Genomic DNA, 24,775 nt, shown 5'->3' on the forward strand with positions numbered 1-24,775 from the left:
GGGCTCTCCATCGTGCACTGTGCTGTGAACACTCTATGCAGGGCTGTCCTGCCTGGTGAGCTGTCATAGAGGGCTAGTATTCTCAGCCCCAGCTTTCCTCCTATCCCCAGAAGTGAACTGGTCTTAGCCTCATCCCTGGCCCTCAGCTCCCTGACTGTGCAGACCTCTCTCCTGTCACTGGTCAGGAATAGGCCATCTGACAGGATTCTTTTTGGGAACTCAAGTTCAAGAGTAGTTCCTTTTCCCTTTAGAGGAATCAGGTGAGGGTCTGCATCTTTTGCTGACATGGTATGGAGAGATGGTTCCTGTGGATTGAGCTACACTGTGGGGTCTCTGGGTGGATGGGCACAGGGGTCTCTGGGCCATTTCTTACTCTCAAGTCTAAACCCTGTGTGTCTGTTCTGAGGAGTCTCTGAGTCTTGGAGAGAATTTGTGGGCATACAGAAAGTCATCCCAGCTTGCCTCGCGGGGCTTTGAGTTAGGAAAGCAGAGGGTTTTGCTGAAGAAAAATGGTTGGGGTGCAGGGCCAGCCTGGGAAGGTCAGTCTTCCAGAAGCTGCTGGGTGTCTACCACCTTGTGCCGACTCAGCAGGAATAGGACAGAGTGTCTCCCGAGCCCATGTGGAGGTCTGCCAGCCTCCATGTGGAGGCATAGGCTTTCACTCCAGCCGCCAGAGGTGAGCCCTGGGCAGGGTTCCTACCCCACCTGGACTCCTTTGCTTCCTGAGGCCTCGGCCCTATTAGCTTCTACTGAGTGGGGAACACATTTTTCTTGCTGCTGCTGCTGGTGGCTGTGGGGCTGATAATTGAACTTGGGGATTCGGGCTGTACCTGTTTGAAGTCCAGGCCTAGCCCCCAGTCCTTTCATCTCGAGGTAGGGCTGGCACTGGCTGTGTGCCACGTGCTGGTGGATCACAGGACCTAATGAAACCCACGGTGCCTATGCCCCTCCTAATGAGCCACTGGCATGCACCAGGCCAGAGGCGGTGGCTGAGGCCTCTACAGGAGGGACATGTGAGGGGCCCACTGCCTTGTAAAAAGCCAATACCCAGGACCCACATCAAAATCGAGCAGCGGCTAATTGCACTGTCTGATTTTTCTGGTTCCTATTTCTAGGTTTCATTGGTTTTTTCCAATGTTTTAAAAATGAAAGGTTCAATTCTCTACCAGCCCATAAGGCCGGAATGCACTGGAAAGACGAGAAGTAAGTGGGCAAGCCTGGGCCCTCTGTAGCCTCCCTTCCCTGTAACCCCCTTCCCATTCCAAGAATTTGTGGATCCCCTTCTTACGGCTGAGGCTTCCTCCCCCAACCCCATTGGTGTCTGTTCCACCCCAGGACTTCCCTCTCTGTGCTCAGGACCCTCGAAGGCTGCCTGGTGCTTACTGGTGGGTGCTGCTCACCACCCTCCTGTCTTCTGTTGCTAAAACCAAACTCCTAGCAATCCCTCGACTCGTCTCAGGGCTCCACCTAAGTGCCACTCTTGGCTCTGAGTTCCATGTCCAGCCCTCAGCCCTTCGGCTGCCTTGTGGCCAGGTGATTTCTTTGTGGCCTCCATGAGGGGCTGTGGGATTAGCCATTGACAAAGTGGGTGACAGTGGCCAGGGGAGGCTGTAGTCATTGACTCTGTCCTTAATGCCCATCGTAAGCACCGGTGGCTCCGGACATCCTACAGTGTAAAGCATCCAACCCAGGCTTCTGTCAGGGCAGCAGGGCAGTATGTGGCATTGCAAGCATGGACCATGAGGTGGCCAGATTTCCAGATTCTGAATAGAATGATGGGATGAGGAGGCTTCTACGAGTGAGGCGGAGGAGTCAAAGCCATGCCTGCAGGCTGCCTTTTCTTGGCTTGTATGAGTCTTTCCATCTAACACACCATCCTAGGATCCTCTGTGGTTGGGACCAGGGTTACCCTGTGCAGGCATATCATCTGCACCCATGAGGGCCTCTTGCACCTGCCTAAGAACGCGCCATACCTAAATGCCCATCACGGGTTCCATGGAGGCTGTAGGCTCTTGGTTGGTGGCTTGAAGACCTTTGTGTGGCGACAGTGGCATTTTTACACATTTTGTGTCTATGACTCACCTGAGGAGAGAACAATTTGGCTCTTTAGTTATTGCTGTCACAGTTGATGTTTTCAAAGCCTTTGAAATTAGCCCAGTGAGAAGAGAGGTCACAAGAACAGTAGCAGAGTGAGTACAGCCTTCAGAACCAAACAGTTCTCAGGCTCTGTGGCACCGGAGTCCTTCCCAGTCCTCCCCTGTCTTCACAGAGCCGTGGAGGCTCCTCCCTACCCCGTGATTCTGCAAACAGGGACCCTCTTTGTCTACAATCTCCCTGAGGATGCAATGCCTTGGTCCCAACATTTGTTAGTTGATGACCAAATGCCTTGCTGGAGATGAGACACTCGGCACTAATGACTAACAGTCATGCAGTCATGACAGGATGGCCTAGACACAGGGGTGTGTTTGTGTGTGTGTGTGTGTGTGTGTGTGTGTGTGTGTAACACTGTACATGTGTAACTGTGTAACATTTTTTATGCATGATGTTTTATGGGAGTGTGCATGATGATGTAGAAGTGTACATATTTGCACATTGCTGCTAGTGCATGGGAGCCCGTGTGCACACTGCCTGTCTGGTTATACATGGACAAAGGCACGTGTAAATTGTGTGCAAGTATGCGAACATGTACTGTGCCTTTTTGAAAATAGGAGCAAGAGTGTTCAGGTTCTAATCTATATTCCCAGGGCCTTTTGGATAATGAGGCCTTATTTTTTATTTTATATTTTGAGATGGTATCTCATTGTGTAGCTCTGGCTGTCCTGGAACTCTCTATGCCGACTCTGGCTGGCTTTGAACTAAGACATCTGCCTGCCTCTGCCTCCCAAGGGCTGAGATTAGAGGTGTGCACCTTTATGTTCGGCTGCCTTTTGTATTTATAATTTTAAGAAGTACTAATGTTACATCACATGAAGCTGAGGGACTGGGCCCTGGGCACAGCTTTTCTTTTGAGCTTAAGTCTGCTGACAAACAGTTGCCTCCCAGCAGTCCACCTGCACCGTGCTTAGTGGGAGTCTTTTGTTTTCTTGCCAGCTACACGGTTACTTGGAAAATGAGCCGCTCACACTACAGCTGTTCATTGGCACAGCCGACGACCGCCTGCTGCGGCCCCATGCCTTCTACCAGGTCCACCGGATCACGGGGAAGACCGTCTCCACCACCAGCCACGAGGCCATCCTGTCCAACACCAAAGTCCTGGAGATCCCATTGCTTCCAGAAAATAACATGCGAGCCATGTAAGCAGAATGGGGGCTGTGCCTGGGGGGGGGGCGCTCTGCAGAGGGGGAGGGGGAGGGGGCATAGGCACCAGAGCTCTGCCAGAGGGTGGGCGCCCAAGCTCTGCCCTAGCCCCTAATGCTTTCCTCCCTGGGGCTCAAGCCTCAAGAAACTTTACAGCAGAATTGCTTCTTTTTGGGTTCTTGGGTGCTGTGTACTGTGCCACCTGCAAGTGTCTCAGTCACCCAACTGTAAACGCTGTCCCCAGTGCCTGCATTTAGTTCCTAAACACAGCGCAGGTTTACTTCTGAATGCAGCAGGGCTCATTCAAGGAATGGTTGAAATAAACACTGAAAAGGTAGGGAGGGCGGTGTCTCTGGCTAGTGTTTTCACTCGGAGCTGCCAAAGTGGCTGATGTGGCAAAGCCCATATGGCACACAGCTAGCTTAGAAAGGAATTTATTAATAAGTGCAGAGCACATCACAAAATGTTGAGCAGGGCTTTGTTCACTCACGAAGAGGCCAGCGTAGTGAGCGAGGCACAGGAGAAGAGGCAGGAGGGTGGGGCTGTGTCACGTAGCACTTTGTGTGCACTTTGATAAGGTCTTCATAACTTTAAGCCTTCTAAGACAACGACAGAAAGGAAAGCATTCTGTGTATGTCAGCCTCTTGTGAATCCAAGGGATTTCCTCAGCAGGACTTCATTGTCAGTCCTCAAATATATATATATATATATATATATATATATATATATATATATATATATATATATATATATATGAGAGAGAGAGAGAGAGAGAGAGAGAGAGAGAGAAAGAGAGAGAGAGAAGTTGCAGAGGAGGCAGGCTCAGCCACAACTGCTGTGCACCCTATCCCAGCATGCTCCGGCAGGGAAAAGCCTTCAGCAAACACAGCCACACAGCCCAGTACATAGCCTGAAGGCCACGTTGGTGTGTGTGCTGTGGTGCAGGTCCCCACATGATTACTCGATGTGGGAGGCACATGGTTTAATCTCTTCACTTACAAGGAGAAAGAAAAGGTATTGGTTTTATTATATCCAGACTTTCTTGTAATGTATGGAACGTCTTACTAGACTCTACATTTGAATGAAAGTATGAAGTAAAAATGAAGTTATGTGAAACCCTAGAAGAAAAGTTTTACAAATCATGAAAGATACTAAAATGAAGAAAGGGAATAATGTTCCAGGCCTTGAGTTTCATTGCCTGGAGTGCACAGGACACAGGGTAGCACATCCTCAAAAGCTTTTCCTCTTTGAGCTGCTCTGACATGTCCTCTGCTGGGTCTGCGACATCTGGGATAGTGAGGATCTGACTCCAGGAGGAGACTACAGTCTGCACAGCTGCTCCGTTCCCACCTGCTGGCATGTGTACATGCTGTAATCTTTCCCGTAGGCTTTTCCTCAGGGAGGTGGGGCTGGGACACCCAGCAAGACGGCTGAATCTTTTGGTCTGGCTGGCCTGGCTGCCAGATGGCCAGTGCGCCTCTTAATCAGCGCCGGGCCCTAAAGCCAAGCCCTGGCCTTTGTTCTCGGCAGCATCGACTGCGCTGGGATCCTGAAGCTAAGGAATTCCGACATCGAGCTGAGGAAAGGGGAGACAGACATCGGGAGGAAGAACACCAGGGTGCGGCTGGTCTTCCGAGTCCACATCCCACAGCCCAATGGCCGGACTCTGTCTCTCCAGGTCGCCTCAAACCCTATCGAGTGCTGTAAGTAGTGGACCACGCTGTAAGCTGTAACTTTGGGACTGAACTGGACCATCAAAGGTCTGTTCCTGGAAAACACAAGCCCTCTTAGGAGACCCGACTTCTGTGTCTACCAAGGAGGGGTCTGGCCGGGATACATATTCCCACATGCATCTGGGTGCTGGCTAGAATCTGACCAAAGTACACAGTGTTCCTGGCCCTGGCAACTACAGAAGTAAGCAAAGTTTATTGTGAGGCCAGGGTGTATTGATTGCATCTAGATGTATTCCCTTTTTATTTGAGGGGAATTGAGAAAAGGAAGTTTGGCTTTGCAGACACCAGACTGGACAGCCCAAGATAACCCCTCCTCTTCCTCCTCCTCCTCCTCTTCCTTTTCCTCCTCCTCTTCCGTTTCCTCCTCCTCTTCTCCTTTCCCCCTTTTCTTCTTCTCTTTGCCACATCTACTTCCTTTATTCTCCTCTCTTCTGGTCTCTATTCCTTCTCTTCAGTCTGTGTGTCCGTGTGCACGTGCATGAGTGTGCATGTGTGGTGCACGTGTGGTGCACTGCTAGGGAAGGAAACCAGAGCCCCATGCATGTTAAACATGTCTGCCAGGGGTCCACACCCCGTGCCCCGACCCTGACCTTTGTGTAAACCGTCCATGGCTATTCATCTTCCTGGTGGTGCCAAGCGTTCGCCTCTAACGTGTGAGGTGGGCCTTAGAACGTGCCCAAGGGCTCCTTGTCCTTGGAAAGGAACACGTGTGGCTACCACCTTCCTGGGTCCTAATTGGCTGGTCCCTCGTTACAAGCATGCTGTATCCCAGGAAGCCAGTCGGTGTCCATCCTCTCAGCCCCCCTGAACTGTGAAGCCCTCCCCCATGCTGAGAACTGGCCTCATCTAGATCGTCCTGACCTGTGAGGACACACAGTCTTGCTGCTCATTCCCAGGGCCTCCAGTCTGTGTCCCTTCTCCAGCTGCTCTGGCATTGTCCCCCGAGAGAGTCCCACCATGGGGTTTTTAGTTTAGTTCCATGCTGAGCTCCCTACATGCCACCTCCAGGGCCCCTGGGCCGTGGAGCAGGCTCACCCGGGTATCTGACTAATCCCACCTTCTCCACCACACACACTGAAGTCTGCGGCCCCGCCCTCCATCCCCTTCTCTCTCAAGCCACTGGATACCTGACTTTCTGAGGCTGGGTTTTCCCAACTTCCCCCCTCCCTGACAACCCCTCCCCCCCACCGGCCCTGGCTGTCTGACTCACGAGAGTCTGAAGGCAAAGGCACCCATCTGACACAGGGGGTGCTCAGAATATCACCCCCTGCCCCAGCCTCTGCAGTCGCCCCTTGCAGCTACCACCCTCATGAAGTTGCTGACAACCCATTGGGTCTCTCCCAGCTGCCTGACAGGCTTTCTACTTTGTCCCTTCCCTCAGGCTCTAGGCCTAGCTTCCTACCCAGCTCTTCCGAGGGGCTCACTGCCCTTCCATGCCAGGGGCAGCATTAGAAGTCACGGTTCCTATTGCCTCCAGCTTCTGAGGGCAATGCTCCACTCTTAGCACGGAGCGTGTCCTGATGGGTTTGCTACTGCTGACATGCTTGGAGCAGCACACTTACAGGCTTCCACACACATGGTTTGAGACCCTCTACAAAGTTCAGGACTTGGTCAGTCCCCAGAGAATCTGAACAGTTACATCAAATGGCAGCACCTGGGCCCCAGAATCCCAGCAAGGGTTCCTCCAGTGAAGACAAAGCTTTTACTCACTGTCACCTCCTCTGACACAGCCCAGCGGTCGGCCCAGGAGCTGCCCCTTGTGGAGAAGCAGAGCACAGACAGCTACCCGGTCGTTGGCGGGAAGAAGATGGTGCTGTCTGGCCATAACTTTCTGCAAGACTCTAAGGTCATTTTCGTGGAGAAGGCTCCAGGTATGTGCTCTGGGATGGCAGGGTGAGTGTCTGCTCCTGGGGCTGGTGGGGACTGGCTCCTGCATGGCAGGATATGGACCTTCCATCTGCATGATCCATCCATATGACGAGTGTGTTTGGTCACAGCATGGGCAATCACCTACAAGGAGCTCTCAAAACTTATGTTTTTATCCTCTTTGAGTTTTGGTGTTGGTGAAAGTCAGGTCAAAGTTCACCTTGGGTGTCTCCAGTCGCCGACTTTTGAAAGCCTGTGTTAAGGAAGCCTGCAGTCTGGGCATTTCGAAGCACCTACTTGCTAGAGTTGTCTGGTTGCCTGTAGTGGGCACCAAGCCTTGGCACCTATTTTGGGCTCTGCCAGCCCTTCCTCCTGGCTTTCCCCTCTCTCCTACTTGAGGGGCTTCTCCGACCTTCTTGGTGTCCATCTCATGGACATCACAGCCCCAGGCTGGTATTCTTTTTGTCACTGGGACCTTCAGTGTCTGCGTCGTGTGTGTGTGTGTGTGTGTGTGTGTGTGTGTGTGTGTGTGTGTGTGTTCTCTATCTCCACAGACCCCCATGCCCCACATGAGAAGCCAGAGCATGCCACTGCCACTGTTTAAGCTGCAGCCTTCTGCTTACACTAGCCCACGATGGAAATGTCTCATTGTAGGTACCAGGAGTGAGCTCAGAATGGGAGGTGTCCTGAGGAGTTGTGCATTGTTCTTGCTTCTGTAACCCATGGGGGCCCACGAGTGTAGCCCCAGGTCACTTAATTTAGACATTGATCCCAGTTGCTTATCAATTCTGGAACAGTGAGGACCTTTCTAGCTCCAGATGGAGTCAGGAACTTGGGAGAGCTGAACTGGACCGGGAAGCCCAAGAGAAAGGCCCAACCAGGGGTTTGGCCCAAGAGACAGAGCCTGGCCCATTGATACTTGGTTTCAAAGAACAAGGGGAAGCAAGCTGGGCTAGAGCCTCTTGGGTGGCTGTGGGCATGTGTGTGCTCAGCTGCAGCAACTCCCCTCTGTAGAGACTGTTCGGAGCTTGGAGCTTCAGACACAGGTCTTCTTCCAGATGCGGTTTCTTGGGGGATGCCATACAGTATGCGCAAAGGTAGCTGGCGACATCTACTCAAGGCTGGTGATGCGGAGGCTTTTCCTGCTTTTCGTTCTTGCCAAGTGGAGTTTTCTTGGAGGTGGTCAGTGCGGTCCTCGCCCTATTCATCAAGAAGCCCTGAGGCATTCAATAGTTGCCATAATGGGCTCTTGATTTTGTACCATTCACAGGAGCCTCAAGCACTTCAATCAGCACAGGCTTGCACATTTAACTCGGCTGGCCTCTGTACTCATGCATATAATTGGAAAATACATTTTAAATTATAAAGAAAACCTGACTAAGGGTGATGATAAAGAGAATTAGCAGTGCCCACACCTTCTCTAGGGAGGTTAATTCTGAAATCCTTTGACCTTCTGAGCCTCAGGCCTGAGCCCCAGGGCGTGCCTTCTTTTCCTACAAAAAGCACTAACCTTAGTGCTCTGCACTGGGCATGAGAGGAGCCACAGCCCACTGCAGCTTTGTCACAAGGCGGGATGCAGACAGCCTTCCTGCCTCTTTATGGTTCTTCAAGCTGTGGGGGGGGGGGCCTGGGAAGGCGCCGTCCACACAGGTGAATTGACCACCACCTTAGACTTGGCAGCTCTCAGTTGTAGCCAATAGCAGGCGGCTGGGGCTGAGCCTGGCATGGTGTAGCAGCAAGGTACATATTAATGCCTACCAAGCGACCACAAACCTCCACCTCACCCCATGAGAAGCCCCATTGTCACTGGATTATTTCTACCTTAAAGCTCAGCTCATGAGGTTGCAGACTGCGGCTCTGACCTACTCTCATCCGTGCAGTAACCGTGTGTAAGGCATTGCAGTAAATGAGTAGACGTCACAAATACATATAGCACTGTGAACTTTTAAATGTGAGAACACTGCAGTTCTGTGTCTAGACAATGTTTGTTGTTTTGGTGTTTTTTTTAAAAATATAATTAGATTATTTGCATATTCACTCAGGTGTGACATGCAAATAGTATTTTTGTGAAGGGAGGAAACCAATATCTGCATAATTCTCTTCCTTTACATTTGGTTTTCTAAGCAAATGCCATCACTAACCTACCATACCGTGCCAGGTACTTAAGGACAAGCTTTTATCTACTTGTTTCTTTCTGAGAAACCCCTAAGCTCCATTTCCATTACAAGCCGGCTAGACTCTGATCCTCTGACAGCCTGTGTGGTCCACCTTAAAGCTCTCTTTTGAAACTGCACCTTGCGGGAGGACCACATCTGGATGTGAGGAGCCGCAGCTGTGTGGAAGCTGTGGGCTGGGCAGGTGGGGTTGGCCTCTCTGGAAGGGGCCGTCCTTGTGGCTGGGACAGTTGCTGGGCATTGTTGAGTCAGGCAATCAGGACTAAAGGCAGGGGTTGGGCTCTAATGCGTGTCCCCTGTGTGATGCAGGATGCAGGTACCCTGATAGTCTGTGGGCCACATCTAGTGCTCCAGGTTACAATGTTCAGTGACTCAAAGGTCCCCCTGGCAGGGGCACTGTGAGAGTGGGTACTGCTCTGCTGTGGTGACTTGGGTAGGAGTGGCAGAGCCAGCTGCTTGCCTCTGCACTGTGCACACCTCACTCAGCACTCAGCAGCTGAGGAGTTACCCTCGTGGCCTCTGGAGCTGATTCCTTCCTTGGTCATCTGTTGATGCTCTCTAGGAGTTAGTGCCACAGGGCGGCAAGCAGCATAACTCTGGCTTACCCGCAGTGGTGAGGAGATGCCTCTTCTCAGGCCTCCTCACCACAGCAGGTGATGGATCCCTGCCTGAAGTGAGACTTTCTCTTAAGAGTGGAGGTCAAAAACTGACTCCTGAGTAGCAGGGAATGCTGCCTGATGGTAGGAATCCTTGGAGGATATTTGTCCAGGAAGCGGAAGTAGTAGGTGAGGTCTGCAGGTGTTCGCCACACAGGGCCACGTGTCCTGGCAGATGCTCTGTCAGCAGTTGGACCCCTCCGCTCCAAATGCTGCAGGTGTCTGGCATGGGAGATGACAGGCCAGCCGTTCCTCCAGGTATGGCTGTGCCTTCAGATATACAGGCTGTGTGGCATGTTTGTATGTGAGTGAGAGCAACAATGCCTCAGCAGTGAAGAGAGGGAGAGAGAGGAGAGAGAGAGAGAGAGAGAGAGAGAGAGAGAGAGAGAGAGAGAGAGAGAGAGAGAGAGAAGGGTCTTCCTGAGCAAGGCTCTTTCTTCTTTGGAGGCAGACCCAAGGCGAAGAGAAGGTGCTGGTTTCTAAAGGTGAATGCAGCTCTGAGTACTGGCTTTGCATGTAGTGCTATTTAAAGGCCGTATTGAAGGCTGTCTGGGCATCTGTTACTGCACTAAAGCTGTACCAAAACCTAGGTGTCTGAGCACCCAAACCCCAACGCAGGAAGGTGACACCTGTCCCTCAGTGACACTGCTCTTTGATGTCCTGCGGTAAGGCTGTCCCCCAAACACAGACCTGGTGTGTTCCGCTGCCTACAGATGTGCTCTTGCGGACTGAGTTTTCCTTCCCTGTCCATTGAGAAGGTTTAAGTGCAAGGGACATGGGAGTGGGTAAGCTGGTAGTGATGCATGCGACAGGAGGTAGCAGAGTTTGTGAAACAATGCAGAGGTGTCACTGGGCATAAGAAGGCCAAAGTGGCCAGTGGGTATGGGCGTAGTTTATCCCTCTGATGTAAGCCAGGTCTTAGATGGAGTTTCTGCTTCCCTCCTAGCTGACTTTCCTTGTCCTTTCAGAGTAGGGCGGCATGAACACTCATGAAAATGTGCTGTGACGACAGTAAGAGAAGTGAACCCTAGGAGTAGGTCTCAGGGTAGACGGGCAGCCTCAGATCCCCCTGACTGCAGAATGCTTTAGGAGAAAGTGTTATCACAACCCAGCCAAGGGGTCAGGAGACACCTGTTTGATCTGGAGGGTGGGGCACAGACATACCATCATTGTCAGTGTGTCTCTGGGGACAGAGCTGCTCCCAGGGCTTGCCAAAGGAGAAGGTGCTAAGCTTGGGAAGAGAAGACACTGGCAGCTGAAGACATTGGGGCCCTGAAAGGGTCGGGGACCCTGGACTCCGCATGTGCCATGGACTCTGAATGGCTTTCAGTCAGCTTCTTAGTTGCAATGAGTTTCAAGGAACCCCAGTGTGGGCAGCACCTGCTCCTGGCAGGAACCTAGCATAGCCGGGAACCCTCAGACTCTAGCCAAGTGCAGTATAGCCGGCAGGTCTTTGTTCATTTCTGTTTTTTCAAAAGTGCGAGCCTGTTCATGACCACAGGCTTCCGGGCACACTCTCCCATGACTAGGAAGCAGACTTGCATGGAGACCTATGGCTTCAAGCCAGCTTAGGGGGAAGGGAGGGTTGTTAGTATGGAGTTGTGTCCCTGTGAGGGGTATGTGTGCCACTGTGTATGTGATGTGTGTGACTGTTTATGTATAGCTGAGTGTGGATGTATGTGGATGAGGTAGGCGTCTGTCACCGTGTCTGTTCATGTGTTTGTGTGACATTAGTATGTGCCCATGTGACATGATGAGTACTCCATTGGCCCCTTGTGGAATGACCCTGCCACTTGCAGTGCTCAGCAGCGACACCTCAAATCTCCTGAAATTCCACCATGCAGCTGTTACAGTTAAGACAACCAGCCATGTTTCCCCTACCATGGGGATAGAAGTTGTCACAATGGTTTTATTGGCAGTCAGTCTCCTACTGCATGTAATCTATGTGCCTCGGGCCCTGTGGTCACAGAGGCCTCTTCCCATCTGCTTCCTTGAGAGCTTGTGAAAGGCCCCCCATATGCAGCTGCCACGGGCCTTTTTTTTTTTTTAACTCATTGGATGTCTTGGGGTCAGTTGTCCAAGCTACACATACCCTGAAGTCATGACCAGCTGTAGGAAAATGCTTTTCTCTCTCCAGTTCCCTGGCCATGGCGCTGGGGTGAGCTGGACCAGAGGACAGTGTTTGCTCCCAGTGTTTGTCATCAGCCCTGTGCACACGTGCTAGTTTTCATCATGGGCATAAAAATACCACAGTGCTGACCTGGTCAGGCAAGGTGCCATGTGGCTACCATGCACAGTCACTCAGCAAGATTTGGAGAGAGAGAGAGAGAGAGAGAGAGAGAGAGAGAGTGCACCCTTGAAGTTCTGCCTTACAGACGTGCCCAGCTCTACCTGGTTCCAGAAATCTCTGACCCACTGAGGGAAGGAAGCTGGGGATGAGACCCATAGTCCTCATAGATGGGAGATCTAAGAGGCTTAGAGGAAAATGAGTTTGAGAAGGCAGTGAGAGACCCACCCTGGGTATTCAGAAAGTGGACTCTGCCAGAGGCCTCCATGGTAGGAGAGATCTACCTCACATCCTGATGCTGACAGGCTGGCTAGTCCAGTGGGCCTCATGGGTAGGATGAGCCCACCTTCTAAAGATGGAAGCCACATAGGGTGACTACAGATGAGTGGCTGGTCCTTGACCATCTAGTTCTTCTTCCTCGAGGGTTTCAGGGCTACTTTGTCAGTCATATAATCTCACCGGTAACACCTTTCTGCCTAGTGCCTGCCATCGACACACACACACACACACACACACACACACACACACACACACACACACATCTCTCCCAGGGCGCGGTGCCAGTGGCTCTGCGGCTATCTGCTCCTTGCCCAGGGTACTTCAATCTCCATCAAAGAAGTCCCTTTTCCATGAGCAGTGGCACGGTGAAGGTGTGGCTGGGCGTGTCTCTGAGTGCCAGTACTGGAAGTACTCATCACAGTAGCCATGTGGGAGATGCTTGGGTTTTCAGGGTGGAGTCTAGTGAGTAGGATGAATGTGTGTGTGTGTGTGTGAGAGAGAGAGAGAGAGAGAGAGAGAGAGAGAGAGAGAGAGAGAGAGAGAGAGAGAGAGAGAGAGAGAAGAGGGAGAAGGAGAGGGGAGTATCTAGTTAGCAAGCAACCTGTTATGAAGGGCAGATCTGGCCCTCAGCCCTCTGACATCCTGCCTAACTGTGGAGCCTTTTCCACATACACTCCTACCGCATGCTGCCGTTGCTACCAGCCCCCTCTCCTCTGGGACAGAGTGGTTGCTGAATCACGGCCAGCTTCAAGTGTTCTAATTTAGCCACAAAGAACAAGCGACATAAACAGTCAGCTCTTCCTGTCCCCCTTCGGAAGACCGCCATCCCCTCTCCGTACCTTGTGGATTTGCCTCTTTGGGATACCTTTTGTAATACGGTCAGTGTCTGTGCTTACGGTCTGGTGGCTTTCACTGAATGGCGTTTTTATAACCCTGCTAGCAGATCGCAGTTCTCTGTCCCTTTCTAGGACTGACCAGTACCCCCATGTGGCCAGGCCACACTTGGTTTGTCCAGTAGATGGGCATGGGGTTGTTCTACTTTCTGTGATCATCATGAACAAGATTCTTGTCAACGTTCATAAACAGGGTTCTGTGAGTGGCTGTGCCTTCCTCCTGCCACACACCTGGGTAGGTGTGTGTCCTTAGCTCTTCTGTGCCACCAGGCGGTTTTGCAAAATGCTGGGCAGTCTCATTCTACCTTGGAGTTCTGCTGAGGGGAGCAAAGCTGCCCTCCTGACCCGAGGAAAAACAGGCAGCCCCTAGGGCACCAAGGGATGCACATCCAGCTTGCAGGGTCCATGGAAGGTTCGAGAAAGCACATGCACAGCAGGCTGTCTGTGCTCAGAGCCCTCTGCAGTTTAGCTCTGGGCAACCTTTGTTGTCTTCATCCAGCCTCGTGACACATCTGTCTGACTGCTTCACAGTGCTGGAGTGTTTGGACCTGCTCCTCCCTGGAGGCTGATGGGGTGCAAACAGAGCTGGAAGGATGGAGCCTTGTGCCCCACCCCAAGGAGGAGGCGAAACGTGTCTCGGGGAGCTCCCCCACTCCTTAGTAAACTCCAGCTGCTTCCACGTGTGGAAACAGTGGCTCAGCCCCTACCCTGGCGTGTGACTGGCCTGTGGGCCTGTGGTGGCAGCAGCGTCCTGCAGCCAGTGGAGCCACTTCAGACCTGCAGGCTGGCTGTGTGGAAACCTTGGGCGGGTGTGGTGGGGAAGCCTTTCCGATGACTCACACTGCAGGGAATTCCCTAATGATTTGGAATATTTTTACTTCTGAACTGGAGCACAGTTTCCTACTGGGAGCCTAGGGAGCTCCTGATAAGATAGGACACAAAGGCCCTTTTAGGATGGCCGCCTGGCTCCCTGCCTGCTAGAGACTGACTTCTGAACAGTGCTAAGTTAACCAGCCTCTAAGTGAGGGGCTTGCAGTTGTGTGCAGTTGAGGATGCCGTGGTCTCATCTGATGGTCTTGGGCATCCCTCACAGCTGGTACCCCAATGATTCCCTCAGGAGTATAAAGGGCCCAACTCTTCATCATTGGCCGCTGGTCTCCTGCCAGAAGCAACCGGCTATGTGTACATCCAGAAGTCCACACTCAGATACTGTCAGAACACGAGAACAGAATCACTGTTTCCTCTGTGTGTGGCAACTTCAGATGGAGCACATGGGTCCAGCTGGGACCAATGCTTTGAATACCTGGCCTGGGAGAAGGTGGCTGACTGCACCACGTACATCATGGTGGCTCCAAGGAGCCATATTTCAATGGCAAACAGAACCTGAGGGGTGGTCTGACTTGGTGGGACTTAGAAGGCAGGAACGGAGCTCCATCTTGTCTGTTGATGGTCAGTGTGGTTTTGGAGGGGGACTGGCCAGTCATGGCACAGCAACTCATGATGGCTCCTTCTCAGCCACTCTGGTCGGGGGAGGCAGAGAGCATCCCTCACAGGCAGATGTGTTAGAGGAGGGAAAAGGCCTTTCTTTAGTGCTCAGGCCCCACATGCCAGCCCACCTGTATGCCTACATGTCACTTAGCTTTTTTACCACATGATGTGAACTTACAAAGGTGGGGATTTCAGTTGGTTTGAGCTTGTCTCCATTCTCAGATGTGACAGGGCTACCAGGCAAACTCTCAAAGGTTGTGAGCTGTAACTTCCCTCCACAGAGTACCTCAGTGTCCTTCTCCCTCTCCAGGCATACCTATTGTGTCTCCTACTTAGAGAGGCTGCACCTTCTACACATGGTTCTGAGTACCGCACTTTTGGGGAGCCTTGCCCTAGGGAGACTTCAGAGTTCTGTCAAAGGAATACATACGCTGCCTCCCCCTTATGGAGGGCAAGTCTAACACAACAGGCAGCTGGGCTACACACACACACAGCATGCATACAGAACTGTATGTGGCTACTTCATGTTCGACCCTCATGGCTAAACGTTGGCACATGTGGCCGAGGTTGGCAGCACTTCTTAGCTGAGTCCCTGAGCTGCCATGGCCAAGGGGTTCACTGTTCATGACATCCCAAAGTTCTAAGGGTGTCCTGTTGTTTTCCCTGAGGTGCATGCATAGGGCCAGTTAGAGCCCTCCATGGGCTCTTCTGATGAGGGATTTGCTCAGGGCCTGGGGTGTCTTGGAAGCTGGTGTGGCCTGGTGAGACTGGGTGGCTCTTGGAGCCACTGGTGACTCACATTTCCACCCTGTGCCTCCACCCTCCACCCACCACCCTGTCCAGCACTGAGGAAAGGCACTGGTGTTTGATTTATCAGTAATGTAGGGTTAGTGACAGACAAATGGAGTGTAAGCAGAAGCGAACCATGTGCCCAAAACGGCTCATCTCAGGAACTGACTTCATTTTGGAGAAGATAAAAGCTGGGATGGATATCCGTCAACTCAGTGGCCACCCAGCTGTCCCCAGGTCATGGGTCTGTCAACAGGACTGGGGACTCAGGGCCTGTGAGTGGCAGACACCCTTCCTCCAAGCACTAGGTCCACACCTCATCGCCAGCTGAGAACAATACGTTCTTTCACCGTGCCTATGGGAGCCTTTTAATATTTTTTTTTTAACATGCAAATAACCACTGGGCTAAGGTTAAAAATACCATGTGTTTTGCATTGCTAGGTCCTGATAGGGCACAAAATAGCCAAAGAAAGGCTTTTTCTTATCTCCAAAGCATTTCCTCTGGGCAGAGGCTGGGGCATTGCTCTGACTTCTCCCAGAGCACATAGGAAGCTAGTGGGATGTGACACCAAATGGCAGAGCAGAGCTGTGCTCTAAGCACAATACATAGTGTATTTTGCTGGGCTTGAGGGGTCTCCCTGCCTCTCTCCGGCTTTTCTCTCCCTTGGAAGAGGATGAAGTGTCAGAACCCTTCTGTGGTGTGCATCGGGGTCAGTAAGATGTGTGGAAACACAGATACAGGGCTGGACCATTAGACACTTTTGGCTGTGTGAGCCCCCTACACATAGAAGGCACACTGCACATAGTCTGTGGGCTTGACCAAGTTCACAGGGCAGGACTGTGGATCAGGTCCATACGTGCCATCCCCCGTGAGGACAGAATGCCCAGGAGACCTAGAACACTGCCCTGACCCACAGCCCTAAGCAGTTAGGCAGTGTCCTTCACACTCTGTCCTCCCTGACCCTCAGGTTCTGGGTTACCTGGAAAGTTTTGAAGACAGACAATCCCCACTCAAAGTGACAGATTTTCTTTCTGCCCTTTGTTCCAGATGGCCACCATGTCTGGGAAATGGAAGCAAAAACTGACCGAGACCTGTGCAAGCCAGTAAGTACTTAAACCCCTCCTGCAGCAGGGACTGGAGGCCAGTCTGGGCCTCCTCTTTGTTAAGATGCAGCCATGCTTTTTAAAAAAAGGAAGCAAGAAAATACAACTGCAAATCCCTTGCCAAGCACGTGCTTTTAGGATAGAGTTGGGACAGTACCAAGGACCACAAGGGCAGAGGCTGGACAGAGCTTCAGGCCTCTTTGTGCTAGATATTCCTTGATTTTTAAAGCCACCGGGTCCTCTATCCCCATTTGAGTGGCTACCCCTGGGATATCTTGGTGTTCTAAGCCTCACTGATGGACACCTAGCACCTGCCTGGACACGCCACCCTGCCTGTGTGACTTGCCACCACCCTCTCCAGAGAACGCCTCACCTATCTAGGACTCTTGTTTTGGACTTGACAGGGATGAAAGGGCAGACCTAACCGGATAGCTTAGCTCTGCTGGTTAAGTTTGCTGATGAGTTTCAATGAATGTGTGGCATGGCCTGTGGGTGACATAATTAGTCTGTCTCCCTCCTGCGTAGACCTGGCACCTGCCCATGCTCCGTCTTCACCATCATACCAGGTCGTTACTGTTTGTGATTGGCTGCTTTCGTCTGGAATACTTTCTGCTACTGCAGCATGCTTCTGACTGCTGCTGTGGTCTCTTTTCTCCCAGCCGTTGGTCCTGCCGTCTCAAATGGCTGCTTCAGACAAAGTGGAGTTGGGTCTTGCTGTCTTCACTCTTCTTATAGTCTGCTCACTTGTTCCCTTGGCTTTTGCAGAGCTAGAAGTTGCACTAAGGGCCACACGTGCTGGGCAAATGCTTTACCGCCGAGCTATATCCCCAACCCCGACAGTGTCAGGGCATTAGGCCATGGATATTTAAAGCAATTATCAGTTCACACAAGCCAGAGAACTATCTGTCTAGTCTCAAAAGAACGTAACAAAAACCAGCAAGTAGGCTTTTTGAAGGCATCTAAAATCCTCCAACTCTTTAGCCCATCCCACTGACTTCTTTCCAATAGTTTGGGCAGTGTTCCTGTGAATACAGGGCGTGAGGGGCTCTGGTGAGCTCCTAGTGTGTGGAAGTAGAGTTGAAAGGACTCAGAAACCTTGGGCAGATATGAGTGAAGGACTTTTTCTCTTGGGCCACCTGTGAACATTGGCCAGCCGTAATCACATAAATAGGACACTTTGGTACTGGGGTCTGGAGAGCAGACAGGTAGTCATGGCTCCAGTCAGTCATGGCAGTCACCAAAGCATCTGCCGGTCTTCTAGGCGACTCTGTCAGGATGAAACACGTTTTTCTGCTTCAGTTCCTCTCAGGCATTGATCCACTCTCAAAAAACCTTTCTAAGTTCTTGCCAGGGGGGAGAGTCCTCTTTACCCAGAATGATACCTGCTCATTAATATGAAACATTAAACATTCACCCACAGTGCCTGGCTTCCTCCTTCCCTGGAGAGGTCATTTTCTGCCTCAGTCTTTTGTCTTGACTTCACCCAAGAAGCCCTTCCTTAAGGAAATACTGAGTGCGTGCACGCGTGCATACACACACACACACACACACACACACACACACACACACACAGAGAGAGAGAGAGAGAGAGAGAGAGAGAGAGAGAGAGAGAGAGAGAGAGAGCGCATAGATGCTCACAAGGAGACATGCCTGCACATGTTGCATTTGCAGATACTTTAATGATTGGTTTCCGCTGTGTACACAGTTATGCACTGCGCCCAACTAAAAATAGGAAGTTAAGAGAGTGGGTTTTCCTAAAACCTGGGCTGGCAACAGCCCTCAGTCCCCCACAGCGGTGACAAGCTCCCATCATTTGATTTCAGGTCACACTTCCTCCTGCTTTCTCCCTGTGTTTTAGGGCAGAGCTGCTGTGGAAGAGGTGTACTTGTACTATAATCTGTCTGTGTATAGGCTTGAAGTGCATTGACCTGTGTCTATATCAAGACCTGACCCTCTTTGGTCATGTGGGATCAGCAAACAAGCCAGGGACAGCCTGGCCCTCTGGCCCTTTCTGCATTCCTTCCACGGAGCCTCTGGGCTGCTGCTGCTTCTTCTTCTTCTTCTTCTTCTTCTTCTTCTTCTTCTTCTTCTTCTTCTTCTTCTTCTTCTTCTTCTTCTTCTTCAGCCTAAGTATCAACAATATGTTGCTGTGTTTTCACCTCCCTTCCTCCTGAAGAGCTGTTTCTTTTTTCGACTGCTACCATTGAGTGCCAGCCATGTGCAGGCAGCGGTGCTCTTTGTAGTCCGTCTCCTTCAATTTAGCAAGTCCTGAAAGCCACCATGAGGCAGTCTCTTTCCTTTCCCCTGGCTGAACTCACGCTTTACGGCTAGACCACTAAAATCTGGACACGTCCCAAACTGAATTGCCACAGTTTTGGGCAGCTTCCTGCAAAGGTGGGCACGTAGGATGGGCAAGCCTCCTGCAAAGGTGGGCACGGAGCATGGGCAGCATCCTGCAAAGGTGAGCACGGAGCATGGGCAGCATCCTGCAAAGGTGAGCACGGAGCATGGGCAGCATCCTGCAGGCTCCATCATCCTCCTTTTATTGTCCCACCCCCCAGTCCCATCCTTGTTTCTTTTGAATGAAGTGAAGGCAGTGTAACAGGTTGCTGGAGTGAGTGTGTCCTGGGAGATGGAGCCCAGGAGATAGAGCCCAGGAGATAGAGCTCAGGGGGTGCCCATGTCTTTAATGGCTCTCGGTGCCAGGCTCCTTCTCTAAAAACAGAGTCTGGACCTGAAATTCTTCAGCCTTCTGTTTCTAGTGCTGAGGTTTTATTAACATAACTCAATAAAGTTTGCTACAATTGATTTTCTCCCATTATGACACGCTACAGTTAATCACTTTAACAAAAGAAATGATAGCATGGATTTTTCTGACACATTTTTCCCCCGATCCTGTTCAACTAAAAATCACGTGATGAAAGAAACAAAATGAAGAAACTTTATGGATTTGAAATCCCCAGTAGAAGTCAGGTATAGCACTCTGAAGCCCTGGCCTTCCTCAGGGTGGCTGTGCCATGCTTGGGGCTCAGTGAGAGCCAGGCACCCTTGGAACTCCCCAGCCCACAGCCCTCATTTGGATGTTCCAAATACTCATGGCTTGCGTTTTTGTTTGCCCTTGAAAGAGCATGTGAAAAGCTTGCATATTTCTGTTTAAACGCAGGAAAGAGAACAGCAGGCACCACAGCCTGTCATGTTTTATCTGCTCCGTGTTCTTGACTGTCCCACGTCCCTGGGCTAAGATCTGCCTCGTCTTCATTGGGAGGAAATTGGGGATTCTAGTGGGACATTGTAACCATGGTTACAGCGCCACTCTGGACAACGTCCAAAGGGGATACCCCCTCGTGTCACCAAGAGGTGCCTCCTATAAGTAGGCAAAGGACAGTTCTTTTTGTCTAGAGGTCACTGGGCCTTGGATGTAGAGGAAGGAGTAGGCTTTGGGGTCTACTGCCTCAGTAGCAGTGAGGCAGCTCCACGCCCTGAGAGATGCGTATAAGCCCTCTTCTTGCATCGGTTCCACCATAAAGGTCTCCCAGCCTCTAGCCATGTGAAAAGTCAGGGTGTCTCTCCCCCGTGTGTTCACAACTAAGGCCAATTCGTGATCAAATGTGAGCAAGTCTCACATAAAGGTCATCATCAGTAGCCCTCTGGGGTATGTTTGAGTTGACATTGATGCCTCAGTACAAAGCATTTCTGGCCTGTGAGGCCCTGACCATTTCCTCTTTGCTGTTTTCCCACCAGAATTCCCTGGTGGTTGAGATACCACCTTTCCGCAACCAGAGGATAACCAGCCCCGTCCAAGTCAGTTTCTACGTCTGCAATGGGAAGCGGAAGAGAAGCCAGTACCAACATTTCACGTACCTTCCTGCCAATGGTAACGCTGTCTTTCTAACCTTAAGCTCTGAATGTGAGCGGAGAGGAGGCTTTTACTAAGCAACGAGGCTGTGAGAGGATGTTGTCATAAAAAAATCAAACCAAACCAAACAAACAAAAAAACAGTGTGGCTCGCTCATGTCACGTGTCAGTCTGCTCACAAGACCAAGTCGCCTGCCCCCTCCACCTCAAAGAAAAGTGAAGCCTGGGTGTATTTTTCTGTTCCTGGTGCATGCTGGGTAGTCGCTTGCTAGCCCTTTGTGGATATGCAGCGCCATGCAGCTCTGCGGCACTCAGGAGCTGATGCGGTCTGGGTATATATCTTAACCTCTGTGAGTCTTTGGGGGGTAGAAAAAGTGTTTGTTAGAGCAATTTTGTAGGTAGCTTCAAAAATAAGCCTGCCACGGTCACTGGGGAAACACTGTCCTCATGGTGATGGCTGCACACAGCATGCAGTGTGTCCCCGCTGAATACTGTCGTCCCTTGGTGATGCGAGACTTTCAGGCAGTTCCTCTGCTCACGGTTACTCATTTTGGGAATGGCTTCCTTTCATTCAGAAATGATCGGTTCACCTTTTCAACTTTCTAGGGTGTTTTATTTAAGAAAATACATTTTCTTCTTCTTTAAAAAAAAAAATGACGACAACAACAACAACAACAAAAAACCTCCCCTAAGCTTGTAGAGAGGTGTGCCCTAGGCGTCCAGGGTTTCCTGTGTGGTGCGGGCCATTCTGTTGCGGCAGGATGTGTGCAGAGAGCTGAGCGGGCTGTCATCCTGAGTTCTATTGTATTCTCAGTAAGCTCAGCTATGTCAACAACCTTTTTATATTGTTGCTTTTCCCCCTAAAAACCTAAGATAGTCATACAATTTAAGAGGGAAGTTATACAATAAATACTACCTGTGAAGCAGCCACATTGCCGTTTTAGTAAAATCAAGATTTCTTTTTTAAGGTTTCATTTTTTTTTTTTGAAGTGTAAAGGCAATTGGAATAGCTTAGACAGAAAGAAAAAAATGGATATTAAAATGCTGAGATCAACTGTTCTATCAGGAAAGCCCTGGAGATGCCCTTCAAAACTGGAACAAAAACTGTTAAGTTCTCATGTAAGGGCATCCGTGTAAGCGGTTGGAAGAGTGCCATGGGTGACCCCAGCACGACTGCCCACGCCCCATCCTCCTACTGCTCTGGAGTTTATTTCACACGTCTCTCCCTCTTGTGAAATAATGTACAATCTTTCTTACAAAAAACAAATATTTGGTCTTTTTTTTTTTTTTAAGTGCAATGACTGTACCCTAATTATACTTCAACCAATGGTTGGTCTAAATTTTTTAAAAGTCTGTCTAAACCTTATAAAGAAAAAGAAAATCATTTTCTAAAACAATGTGGAAACATCATGAAGATAATTTCCCCTTGTTTGATGTCATACTTGGGTCACTGATGAAGGTTTCGTATGCCGCTCAGTTCCAGCAAAGAGTACTGCGTCAGAGGGGTCTGTGGTGCGGTGCGTACCGTGAGGCCCCACGGCCTGGTGGCTGAGTTCACTGCCTCCCACGCTGCCCTCCCACATTGGCACAGCACCCAGGCACGCCAGCTGCTCCCCACTTTGTTTGCTCTGCACCAGTCTGCCTCCCACAGTCCGCGTAGCCTCTTGCTGGAACCTCCCAGCTGCCCATCCTCCTCGCGTGGGGCACGGGTCTTCCTCAGCCCTTCTGGGTTCAGCCATGTGGTCCTGACCTCTCCTCAGCCTTTCTTCCCACTGCCCTGACTCTTGCCTCCAACCCCAAGATGGCTGCCCACCACCAGCGTGGTCCCAGGGACGGGCCATGTTTCCACACCACTAGACTGTGAGCTCCTTCTGAGAGACCTTGGCCACTGTAGGGTTGAATCCTCAGCATTATTCTTTGCCTGATGCCTGGCTGGCTACCAACATGTGTTTTTTTTTTAAATATATATATATATATATAAATAAACACACATATGGAGAATCCCAGCTCCCGTGTCCCGTTTTCTCTCTGGCGCTCTCCCTCGGTGCTCCTTGCCATCTGTTGCTCAGGGGTATATCCCTGAGAACGCTGCCACTGACAAATGGCTGTATCATAGCACCCTTGTTCTCAGATCAATGTGTTTGAAGTCCTGCAGACTCTTCAGAGCACATGAGAGGCTCTTAACTAACCAGGCTCCATGATACTTGAGCTTTTCTCCTTGAACACTGGCTGTGACGTAACAGCCTTCCCCTTGAGTCCTCCTGTATTATTTAGCGGGTTTCACATACGTTGTATTTCACTTATCTGTGACCACCATGGACACAGGTTTAAGGTCATAAAAATATGCTATTAGCGGTTTGAGAAGGCAGGAATAAATCCTTTAAAACCCTACCTGTGACATCACTTTCTTCCATAGATATATAAAATCAAGGCTCATTTTAGTTTTCTTTCAAACTTGGGTGTGAGGATGCCTCAAGGGACTCCACTGAATACCCCCTCTCTCTTATCCTTGTGGAAAGGCCCCGTCCTTGCACAAAACTGCCATTGTCCAGGCTCCTTTGAATTGCAGAGTGGGGCAAGTCAAAGCGTCCAAGGTATTTTGCTGCTTATGAGGCTTATGAGGCAGGAGGGACACCTCTTGGTCACCAGCTTTTCTCTCTCCTTTGTCATTATCAATGCTCCACGTGCCTCTACAGCAGATCAGATCAGCTGGTCCACACCCACCTTCTGCCGTTCTCTTTCTTCCTTTCTCTCTGTAAACCATGACAGTGTTCAGGTGGCAGGATAACAGGGCAAGTGTCTGGGACCTCTGCATTCTGGCGGGGGGCGGGGGAGCTAATGTCTTTGGCACATGGTCTGTGGTGACCCTGGAAGGGCAGTTTGGTCTCCCCGTCCCACCTGGGTTTGTTTAACAGGAATAATTTCCATTTGAACATAAGACACCATAAGTGCTATGTGCATACTCCGTTGGCAACCCTGCAGCAGGTGGGCGGGCCCTGCAGTGTCTCTGGACTACTCATCAAGAAGAGATAGTAAAAGCCCCTGCAAACCGAGGGGAGGCATCAGAGTGCCCAGATCCCACCAGAGAGGGCCTCCTGGCCTTCCCAGCTTCTTGTCTCTCGCTAGTTTTGCTGTACTCCCTGCAAAGAGAATGCACTGTCTCCCTCACTGAGCCGCGGGGGCTGGGATGAGCTCCACCATGAGATGAGGGCTATGCCAGGAATGTCTAGGTCTGAGCCCTTATTCCAACATGTCAATTAGAATTCCAGAAAGATGAATATGTACGAGGATGTCTCCTGCTTGGGTTCCAAGATGGGCATCTTGGCCAGTCTGAGCCCTCAGAATAGCTCATTCCCCCAACCAACCACACACTGCAGGAACTGGTACCTGTTGATGGGCTCAGGGGTACTTTAAGAAGAGAAGAGAATCCATTTACTGGAAAAGCACTCCCCAAAGTCAGGGTTCCTGTACAACGAGTAAACAACACAAACTGTGAGGTTCTGACATTCTGTCACTTCCTCTGAAACTGTTTTGGCCAGCTGGGCATCCCTTGACCTTCTCAGCCAGGACAGGGCCGTGCAGGTGAGAGTGTCACCTGTGCTGATCCCAGGAACACCTCTCCCTACCTCTCCCCACTCCTAGCACTGGGTACCTGTGTGAGGACAGAGACTCCCTAGGTGGCCGAGGCCACTGTAGGATATGAAAAGCACTATAGCTGGACCAGTGTCAGTCAAGAAACCCCCTGAGCAGGTGAACCCCACAGGAACAGGTCTGCCCTGCCCCCATGCCCCATGATCAGGAGCCTTTCAACCGCTAAGGTCAACCCCCTTTCCTGCTGCCCCCAACAACACACACACACACACACACACACACACACACACACACACACACACACACTTCCTTGCTGGACTCGGGTGGAGCCATGCCTGACCTGGAGAATGAGATACCACAGGGAACTTTCTTACCTCTTCCTGATTATTAGTAAGTGCATCTTTTGGACCATAGGCTAGTTACCAAGATACATTTCCATCACAGAGGAGTAAGGGAGAGGGCTTCCGCCAGATTCTTGGATGTATCACTAGACTCCAGAATCATGGAGAGGACCTGGGCCCACCACAGAAGCAAAGGCCCTACATCACAGTGGACTCCTGGGCATCATAGGCCCTGTAGCTCAGTCGTTGCTGCGACCATGGCTTTACTGAAAATGCCAGGCCTCAACTTGTAACAGCTCTGGCCTGGGTACAGAGATCGTGAGCACATGCATGGCAGTGTTATGTACAGCCCATGGCTAGCTGCTGTGCACTCACTGCCTATCATGCAGTCACGCCCCTATGAGAAACCTGGGGCTAGAGAG

At 51.0% G+C, this 24,775-nt stretch overlaps 1 protein-coding gene across 3 annotated transcripts in view; it reads left to right on the forward strand.

Annotated features, from left to right (window-relative positions):
• NFATC1 (nuclear factor of activated T cells 1) overlaps positions 1 to 24,775 on the forward strand; it is a 105,231-nt gene that overhangs the window by 40,597 nt on the left and 39,859 nt on the right. For all 3 annotated transcript variants that reach the window (XM_084780135.1, XM_084780137.1, XM_084780136.1), the window contains exons 4-8: positions 3,091 to 3,293; positions 4,828 to 5,000; positions 6,761 to 6,901; positions 16,511 to 16,566; positions 20,308 to 20,440. In XM_084780135.1, the coding sequence (XP_084636261.1) occupies positions 3,091 to 3,293; positions 4,828 to 5,000; positions 6,761 to 6,901; positions 16,511 to 16,566; positions 20,308 to 20,440 (706 nt within the window). The remainder of the gene's footprint in view (positions 1 to 3,090; positions 3,294 to 4,827; positions 5,001 to 6,760; positions 6,902 to 16,510; positions 16,567 to 20,307; positions 20,441 to 24,775) is intronic.

The sequence above is a fragment of the Acomys minous genome, assembly GCF_964271855.1.
Source record: "Acomys minous genome assembly, chromosome: 4".
NCBI classification, from domain to species: Eukaryota; Metazoa; Chordata; class Mammalia; order Rodentia; family Muridae; genus Acomys; species Acomys minous.